The sequence below is a fragment of the Humulus lupulus genome, chromosome 7 (genome assembly GCF_963169125.1).
Source record: "Humulus lupulus chromosome 7, drHumLupu1.1, whole genome shotgun sequence".
Classification (NCBI taxonomy): Eukaryota; Viridiplantae; Streptophyta; class Magnoliopsida; order Rosales; family Cannabaceae; genus Humulus; species Humulus lupulus.
This window is the reverse complement of record NC_084799.1, coordinates 140,465,443-140,475,811: the sequence shown is the minus strand read 5'-3', so window position 1 is coordinate 140,475,811 and position 10,369 is coordinate 140,465,443. Positions and strand designations below refer to the sequence as shown.

At 37.8% G+C, this 10,369-nt stretch overlaps 1 protein-coding gene across 1 annotated transcript; it reads left to right on the top strand.

Moving 5' to 3' along the window:
• The first annotated feature begins 280 nt into the window (after positions 1 to 280).
• LOC133792238 (uncharacterized) lies at positions 281 to 1,156 on the top strand. The gene is made up of 2 exons (XM_062230146.1): positions 281 to 741; positions 847 to 1,156. Exons 1-2 carry the CDS (start codon positions 281 to 283, stop codon positions 1,154 to 1,156), a joined length of 771 nt encoding a protein of 256 aa, XP_062086130.1.
• The last annotated feature ends 9,213 nt before the right edge of the window (positions 1,157 to 10,369 follow it).

The window sequence follows — 10,369 nt, the reverse complement described above, 5'->3', positions numbered from 1 at the left end:
CTTAGTGTTCTCTTATAATGATCTCTTACTGCAATAATTCCTTTTCATTATAAGTTATTTACATGTGTGGTTCAGGAAATTGAGAATGCTCCCTCGTAGATCAGTCAGAGTAGGACGTGGTCGAGGTAGGGGGAGAGCAGCAGTGAATGCAGCATAACCCGAATCGCCACAAGGATGGGAGGAACGTTTTGCAAGAATGGAAGAGATCATTCAAAGATAGAACGCAAAGATCAATCAACTGAGGCAACAAGCTGGGCCACCTGTAAGGTCTGAAGCACCAATGGTTAGTCAGCCACCTGCCATCGTAGGGTTACTGGTTGCAGAGAATCGTATGAAGCCTTTGTTTGAAAGGTTTCGAAAGCAACACCCGCCAGTGTTTGAAGGCAGCATCGATCCGGTTCAGGCAGAGGAGTGGATCAGTGGGATGGAGAGGATCTTGAACATGATGGGAGTTCAAGGCAATGAACGAGTGGTGTGTGCATCTTTCATGCTGAGAAAAGATGCTCGGATTTGGTGGGAGGTGGTGGAGCAATCACGGAATTTTAACACTATGGATTGGGACAGATTCAAACAGGTGTTTAATGATAAATACTACAACTTAGCAATGTTAGCAGCAAAATTGGATGAATTTACCAAGCTGACTCAAGGTAATCTCTCGGTGACAGAATATGCACAGAAGTTCGATCGGTTGGCGAAGTTTGCCAAGGATCTTGTACCTACTGACAAGGTACGAGCGGACCGGTTTGTGAGAGGTCTAAAACCAATGATAGCTCGAGATGTGGAGATTGTTTCTAGAGGTGCTTTCACCTATGCTGAAGTGGTAGAAATGGCTCTTACGGCATAAAGAAGCGAAGAAAGAATCTGGAAAGATAATGCTGCTAGAAGGGATGCTAAGAAGAGTGGGGCAGCCACCTCCAATGACAATAGGAAAAGGGGACAGGACCAACCAAGCCAAGCCAGAAATGATAAACGACCCAAGCCCAACAATGACAACCGTCCTGGTGGAAATGGTGGCAGAAACATTCCACCTTGCCCTAAGTGCACAAAACGCCATTTTGGTGAGTGCAGAGCTGGAGTTTGCTACAAATGTGGGAAGGAAGGTCATGTGAAGCGCAATTTTCCGACATGGGAACAATCTGGCAATAAGGAAGAATAGAAGAAGGATGACAAGTACGTCCCAGCCAGAGTCTTCACCATCACCCAAGCTGAAGCTGAGGCAAGTCCTTCCGTCGTAACAGGTCAGATCCCTATGGCCAATATCACATGTAAAGTTTTATTTGATTCTGGTGCATCACACTCTTTTATTTCTAGTAGAACTGTAAATGTTGTAAATGCACCTAGTGAAATATTTAATGTGGGGTTTGGGACTATGTTACCTTCTGGGGAAATTGTAATATCTAAAAATTGGGTTAAAGCTGTACCTTTATGGATAGGTGGGAGGGAATTGTATGTAGACCTGATTGTATTAGATTTGTCTGATTTTGATGTAATTCTGGGGATGGATTTTCTTTCTAAATACGGGGCATCGATCGACTGTAAACACAAGAAAGTGGTCTTTGCACCGGAAGGCGGAGATCTGTTTGAGTTCGAAGGCATAAGCAAGAAACCCAGAACTCCTATCATATCAGCGATGAAAGCTAGAGAAATGTTGCAACACGGATGTTTGGGGTATCTCGTGAACATTTTCAATGAAACTGAAGAGACAGAAAGGAGACCTGAAGAGACAAGAGTTGTAGCTGAGTTCCTCGATGTTTTTCCAGAAGAACTACCATGTTTACCTCCGCACAGGGAGATAGAATTTGTAATTGATCTGATGCCTGGGACAACGCCAGTATCTCGAGCACCATACAGAATGGCACCAGCAGAATTGAAAGAGCTCAAAACTCAATTGGAGGAATTACTAAAGCTGGGGTTCATCAGACCGAGCTATTCTCCTTGGGGCGCACCAGTGCTTTTTGTCAAGAAGAAAGATGGGTCTATGAGGATGTGTATTGATTATCGGGAGCTGAATAAGGTCACAATAAAGAACAGATATCCTTTGCCGAGAATAGATGATCTGTTTGACTAGCTTCAGGGGACCAAGGTGTTTTCAAAAATCGATCTTCGGTCGGGATACCATCAATTAAGGATCAAGAATGATGATATACCAAAGACAGCCTTCAGAACCAGGTACGGGCATTACGAATTTCTGGTGATGTCGTTTGGACTCACAAATGCCCCAGCAGCTTTTATGGACCTCATGAACAGGGTTTTCAAGGAGTACTTGGATCAGTTTGTCATTGTGTTCATAGATGATATATTGGTCTACTCCAAGACAGAAGAAGAACATGAGGATCATTTACGTCTGACCTTGCAACGATTAAGACAGCATCAGCTATATGCCAAATACAAGAAGTGTGAGTTCTGGTTATCTGAGGTTGGTTTTGTGGGTCATATTGTCACCGATGGAGGAGTGAAAGTAGATCCTGCAAAGATTGCTGCAGTGAAAGAATGGCCAAGACCAAAGAATGCCTCGGAAGTCAGAAGTTTTCTGGGTTTGGCGGGCTATTATAGGACATTTGTCGAAGGGTTTTCAAAGATAGCTGCACCGATGACAGAATTGACAAGAAAGAATCTGAAGTTTAATTGGTCACATAAATGCAAGCAGAGCTTCCAGGAATTGAAGAGTCGACTTATATTAGCACCTGTACTCAGTTTACCCTCAGAGGACAGGCAGTTCGTGGTTTACTGTGATGCGTCAAAACAAGGGTTGGGATGTGTACTGATGCAGTCTGATAAGGTGATAGCATATGCCTCTAGGCAACTAAAAGATTATGAGCAGAGGTATCTGACACACGACCTGGAATTAGCAGCGGTTGTCTTTGCACTGAAGATTTGGCGTCACTATCTCTATGGGGTGAAATGTGAGATTTACACCGATCACAAGAGCCTCAAATACTTCTTCACTTAGAAGGAGTTAAATATGAGATAGAGGAGATGGTTGGAGTTAGTCAAGGATTATGACTGCGACATACTATACCACCCTGGTAAAGCACTTAGTCGCAGAGGGCCGGGAATGGTTTCTTCTTTACAAGGAGTATCAAGGAAGATCCTAGAAGACATGGAACATGCTGGTATAGAACTGATCATAGGAAAACTTGCAAAGGTTACACTTCAGTCCACCTTGTTAGAAAGGATTAGGGAAGGACAAAATGCAGACAAGAAGTTAAGTGACCTAAAGCAAGAGATGCAGGATGGGAATGCCAAGGATTTCACTATGTCAGATACTGGACTAATCAGATTCAATGGGCGTATTTGTGTGCCAAACAATGATGAGCTGAGGAAAGAGATTCTGGCAGAAGCTCATACTACCCCATATTCAGTTCACCCCGGGACCACTAAGATGTACCACGACCTTAAGGTATTGTATTGGTGGCCGGGAATGAAAAAGGATGTAGTGGAATATGTGGCAAAATGCTTAACCTGCCAGCAGGTTAAGGCAGAACATCAAAGACCAGCGGGGCTACTACAACCGTTGAATATTCCTGAATGGAAAGGGGATGAGATATCTATGGATTTTGTGACGGGGTTACCTAGGACCACAAAACAGCATGATGCAATTTGGGTAATTGTGGATAGGTATACCAAGTCGGCTCACTTCCTACCGGTGCGCATGACTTATTCTATGGATCAGTTCGCCGAGTTGTACATGAATGAGATAGTACGGCTACATGGGACACCGAACTCTATTGTGTGCGATCGGGATGCTCGGTTTACATCATCATTCTGGGAGAGTTTACAGAGAGCGATGGGAACTCGGTTGAAGTTCAGTACAGCTTATCCCCCAGAAACGGATGGTCAAACTGAGAGAACAAATCAGATCCTAGAAGATATGCTCAGAGCGTGTGTCATTGACTTTCAGGGATCCTGGAGTAGATACTTGCCACTAATTGAGTTTTCGTACAACAACAGCTACCAATCTACCATCGGGGTAGCACCATATGAAATGTTGCATGGAAGAAAGTGTAGGTCCCCACTTCACTGGGATGAATTAGGAGAGAGAAAACTAATTGGACCCGATGCAGTGCAACACACCAATGAGGCTATTCAGAAAATTAGGGCTAGAATGGTCACAGCTCAGAGCAGACAGAAGTCTTATGCAGACCTAAAGCGCAAGCATGTTGAGTTTGAAGTTGGTGATCATGTATTTCTTCGTGTGACTCCAAGGAAAGGAATCTCGGTGAAGAGGTTTGGCAAGAGGAGAAAGCTAAGTCCCAGATATGTCGGACCTTTTGAGATTTTGGATAGAGTGGGCAATGTGGCTTACAGGGTAGCTTTACCACCATCATTGTCCGGGGTGCACAATGTATTTCATGTGTCACAACTTCGAAAATATGTATCCGACCCATCGCATGTGCTGAGCTACGAGACCTTGGGTTTGTAGGAGGATTTGTCATTCGATGAGCGTCCAGTGAAAATACTTGATTGAAAGGACAAAGTTCTAAGGAATAAGACCATTTCCTTTGTAAAGGTATTGTGGAGGAACAGTGTTGTTCAGGAGGCAACCTGGGAATTAGAGTCTGATATGCTGCAGCAGTATCCCGAGTTGATTGAATAAAATTTCGGGATGAAATTTCTTTTCAGGGGGGGATAATTGTAATATTCGTTTTCCCGGAAGGGCAATTTCGTAATTTTCCCATTGTGTGCATCCTTGTCATTTTTTTTTTCTTTTCCTCTGATGGATTATTGGATATGTATGACTTCAAATGGAAATAAAATTCATGGTTTCTCATGTTTGAGTTTTTGTGGAATCACAACATGAGAATAATGTCAAGTGAATAAATAATGGCTCGGGTTAAGTTATTTATTTATTTAAAAATTATAATAGTAATTGTTATTATTATTATGAGCATAATAGTAATAATAATATGCTTGAAATTTATTTTATCTTATTATGTGTAATTTTTTGGTTTGCCATAATATTAAATATTAGAATTTGCAAAAGGACCATAATACCCTCAAGTTTGGGATTGGTTCAAGGGGCATTTTAGGGACTTTATTTCTTCTGTTTTAACATGATTAAATATTCATAAAATTGGTTAAATTTTCGAAATTTAACTGATAATATCAGTTGTGGAACTTAGTCAATTTATTTTATTCTTTTAAAGAAAAAAAAAATTCCTTGAAAAGAGGATTTTACCACTTCAAACACTAACTTATTTTTTTAAACCTATTCTAAAACGTGTTAACATGATAATCTGATGGAGAAATCGTGGTATTATTGAGGGAATCAAAGGATTGAAGAAAGAGAGTGTTATTATAGTTTTTTTTTTAAAAGAGAAGAAATTTTTGAGTTCTTGCACTTGGAAAAAATCTGGGCAGTAATGAACATTGTAGAATCATTCTAGGGGAGGAAATAAACATTTTGAGTGTGAGAAATACATTTATAAAGCCTCGGATTGTGATTCACCATTTTTATCCAAGAAAATGCATATTCTTGGATAATTTTGGATTTAAGTGTGTTCAAGAGTGTATGGTGTCCGTGGTTGGTGATAAACAAGCTTAGGGGACTCCAATAATCGGTTTTGACGTGAAGAAACGGGCTGAAATGGTCTAGAGCAAAAAAAACTAATTTTGAGCTCCATTTTTGGCGGTACACCGGACTTGCAGAAGAAGACTTCAGAACAAGGGGTTATGGACATCTTTTTGGGCTGGGGTCTATTGTTTTGAAGTTATGGACATAAGGGGATCATTTTCCAAGCAAGAGAAGGGTTGGAAAGCAGCAAAACTCGGCCATAGAGTCGTCGTCACCGGAGAAGAAGACAAAACCGGCGATATTTCCGGCGAACCCGATCTGGGTGTTTACTGAGGTGTTATTTTTGGTTTTTCAATATTAAAAATTAGTACATTAATTTTAGAGCATTTTCCAACTGGTTTCATATTTTTCTGATTTTTCTTTGAATTATTATGATTTATTGAAGTTTACATAAAGATTAATTATGAAAAATATTTTTATTGTTCAGAAAAATATGATTTTATGTTTCAATGATATCTGTATTATTTAGAATGGCTTTGTATGTTTAGATTTAATTTTTGATCGTATTTTATAATTTTCTTAAATTATTTGCTTTTAAATATGTGATTTAAGAAAAATAAATGTGAAAAATTATTTAAAGTATTCTAAAAATTCTGAGAATTTTTGTATATGTTTAAAATGAGATTCTAAGGCTCTCTGTAATTTTATTCGAATTTGTATTATTTATGTAATTTTCATGATTTATTTGGCTTATGTTATATTTTAAATATAAAAAAAATATTAATGCTACTGTTCTGAACTCTAGGTAATTTTTTGTGTGTTACTGTAGGGTATAGAAACTGATCTGTATAGTTAGATCCTCTTTTTAATCAGTTATAAATTTTTCTTTAATTAATTATTTTTTCTATAAAATCAGTTATAAGTTTTTTTTGGATTTTTAAACAGTTCTGTACGTTAGTTTGAATTTTGGGCTGGTTGTGTATTTATTTCTATTATTTGGGTTTCATTTGAGAAGTTGAGGAAAAATAATTTATAAACATTAAAAATTATTTTTCTGGTCTTATATGAGAATTTGCTGATTATTTAGGGTTTTGAAAAAGTTATTTATTAAATTTTGTTGTCATATGATAATTTTTATAAAATTATTGAGTCTTTAATGTAATTATGATATTAAAGGGTATTTTGGTAATTTTCACATAAAAAGTATTTATATGAATTCATGCGATATGTTAGAAACATCATTGTTTGTGTATGTGACATGATGGTTTAAACATTTTGTGGAAATTGTTTTAATTTACGTGTCATGCATGTTAAAATGACATAGTTAAATTATTTCGATAATTAAGGTTTCGAAATAAAACCTTAACGCCTATTTTATTTTTCCTAAATTTTCGCTGTGTAATTGGACATCTAGGAGCTAGCGGTCATCGAGGTGACGCAGCGAGTGGTTCGAGACACGTCAGTGGAAAACACACTGTTTAAGGTAAGAAGAGTGGACATCTGCGCACAGAGTGTACGTTATGCGTGCGACCTTGTTTTCTTATTTGTTTAATTATGTAATTATTTTGTGACTTGAATTGTTGCATTAGGTTGACTAGCATGAGGATAGTGCCAGAGATTTTAGTTAGTAGACATGCTAAGAGGATAGAGTAGGCGTGCTACTAGATTTTAGCTGCTTGTGTGAGTATAGCACTTGCAGGAATTATCTTGGGTGTGTATAACTCAGGATAATAGGATGCCACCACGCAACTGCCGAGTGTGAGTACAGCGCAGGCAGGGCAACGATGTCTCGAGGGAACGACCGAGTGTGAGTACAGTGCAGGCTAGACGAGTAGCTACCGTGGGAATGCCGAGTGTGAGTACAGCGCAGGCAAGGCAGATTACATTTCATGTCCGATCAACATGACTTGTTAGTATTTATGTGTGTGAGTGTAACTCACATTATGTTAGTGTGATATGGTGTTTATATATCACACGATGATTATTGTGCTTATCATGTTTATTTATGTTTAGTTGAAAGTTTATGTTTCTTGGTTTGGGGAGTTATGTCCTACATAGCTCTTCTTACTGGGCGTTAGCTCACGGGAACTCTGTGTGCAGGTAAAGGCAAAGCCAAGCAGTGAGTGGTGCGGGCTCGAGGCATGGACGAAACATGTTAGAGGCTGGGCTCCAGTTATTTTACGTTTTTAGAAATAAATGTTATGTTTTTAAATTTTCAGACTTGAATGGTTATTTTATTTATGTTTTGTTATTAAACCTAGCGTCCAACATTTTTATTTTTAAATAATGAGATCTCATTGTCTGCTTAAATTTTAAATAAATATGTTCTGTTAGTGTCTTAAAGTATTTATTGTTTATTATTTTTAAATGGACTCCCTAAGTAACGTCTCGGGAAATCGGGGTGTTACAGTATAAAGTATTTATTGTTTATTATTTTTAAATGGACTCCCTAAGTAACGTCTCGAGAAATCGGGGCGTTACAATATGGTATCAGAGCCTTGACCTAGCCGGAAGTGTGGCCGACGGGGACGTCGGGCCCGTAAGGAGGGGTGATTGTGACATAGTCAGAATCCCGTGATTCGTAAGGGGAAAGACCGGGTAAGCTGTGCAATCCCACACCGCTTGGGGAAGGTCAAGTGTGATGATTCTAAGACTGTGTAGGTATGGCACTACACAGTTGAAGATGGCTTAAATGGATTGAGGGGTACTACCTATATCAACAAGATGCATCTTCTTTTCGGTAGCCCATCACTTGAGAGCTCCAAAGTTAAGCGTGCTTGACCTGGGGTAATCTAGGGATGGGTGACCTCCTGGGAAGTTTTCCTAGGAAGCATGTGAGTGAGGACAAAGCACGCTGAAAAGACTCGTGTTGGTTTGTAGGGCCAGTCGTCATTCCAGAAAGCAGACAGAGTGACGTGGGGCGTCAGAACTTGCTCGGGTTCTAACCGTTCACTGATTAAGTAAGCATGAGGGCCCCTAGGTCCCATTTGGTTTGGCACCCCTAGATTTAACCAGCTAATCCTCACCTCTTGGCCACTCATCGTGGTAATGAGCCAGACATAATAAAATCAAGCAGTGTGATGGGGATTAGCTGTCTAAGATATGAAGGATATCTACCGTTCATATTTTCTAAATCAGCACTCACTAGACTAACGTCTCTAGCAACTTTCTATGATAGTCTATATATGTTCATGTATCCCCATACTAACATACAAGACAATAATCGTTTCATGTTGCAGCCATACAATATAAGTTGACTTACTTGGAGTCCTTAGTGCTCAGCAAGTTTTCACCCTCCAACGTTCAGTCCAGTTACGCTTAGCCAATACTGTAGTTATCCATACAGTATACTCGGATTAATTATGGCACATAATTCATTATTATTATTTTGGGCAGTTTGGTCATTTTAAAAATCATTTCTAAGTATTTATGACCCTTATTTGGTTTTAAACCCATTAAGGAAATGCATACAAAAATATTTGAGACTACACTCTAAGTCTCCGGGAGACCTATCCTAAGGTCTCGATACCTAGGCTCGGGTATCATAATGGTATTTTCCCACAATTCGCTAAAAATCTTATTCTTTCAAGGTATCGCTATTAACCTGCACTTTCGACAAGTCGGTCAAAATATGTAAGATTTTAGCCGGTATTATATCCAAAAAATACTAATAAATTCCTTAATTATTTTTAAAGAAAATAAACTCTTAATTTTTTCCCTTTCATTTTTCTCAAGGTTTTAGTCTCTAAAAACGTTTTATGAAAATTGCCTAATTTGTCTTAATTAGGAAAATCGTTAAAAATTTCTCATCTTGACTAGTTAATTTTCCAAAATCAATTAATCAATTTTACTTACTAGAAAAATAATTCATTTAATTATTTTCTCAAAATATTGGGTTTTAAACCCTCTTTTAATTTATTAACTATTAATAAATTGAACTTTTTATTTTTAAAAAGAATAAAAATTCTTTAATAAAAATAATTCACTCTAAACTCAAAGTGGTAATTTTAGTGAAAATATGTTTTCAAGACTTACCAATTTATATCTTCAAATAAGCAAAATTTTACTTTTTACCTTAAGTTGCAAAATCTCATTTTTACACTAAGTGTGAAAAACCTATTTTTCACATTTTTAACTACATACTTCGTTAGTTCATAACATGAAATTTACTTACCCAATTGTTACCAAAATTTCCTAATTCCATTTTTGGTATGCCATTTAGGTCATTGTAAAATCTTAGGTCAAAATGAGCATTTTTTATTGGTGAAATCATTTTCCAACAATGAGGTAAAAATGACCTTATTGTCAAGTCCTTATTTTTTCCAAACTTTGACAGTTAATAACTTTCAAACCGTTCAATATTTTCTTATCAAATTTTATAGTGGAATACGAAGTTATGCCAACAATCTTTCCACAAAATTTTAGAAAAAACTGGGTTCATTTGCCCTATACAGTGGCTGTCCAAACTTGGTTCCGAAAATAAGAATACGAAAAAACAGTTTTTTACCTAAACATTGAAATAGCATAACTTAATTTCTAAACATTTTTTAGTGTTTCAAAAGCTCAATTTTACGCACTCAATCTCAACAACATCACAACTTAAAACTAAAAACCCTGCAACCAAATCATAAAAAGTAAACTTCTGACCTCTTTGGTGTTCTTGCTTAAGGTGTGGATCTTCCTACTAGCTTTGGCTCCTCCAAAACCTTTCAGAAACCCTAACCAACTTCCCCCAACAACATAGTTAATTAGCTATTTGAAACTCTATGATTAAAAATTGACAAAAGTCTAGATTAATGAAACTTTACCTTAGGGAAAACCCTTCCTAGACCAAGACTTAGCTTCCAAGTTTCC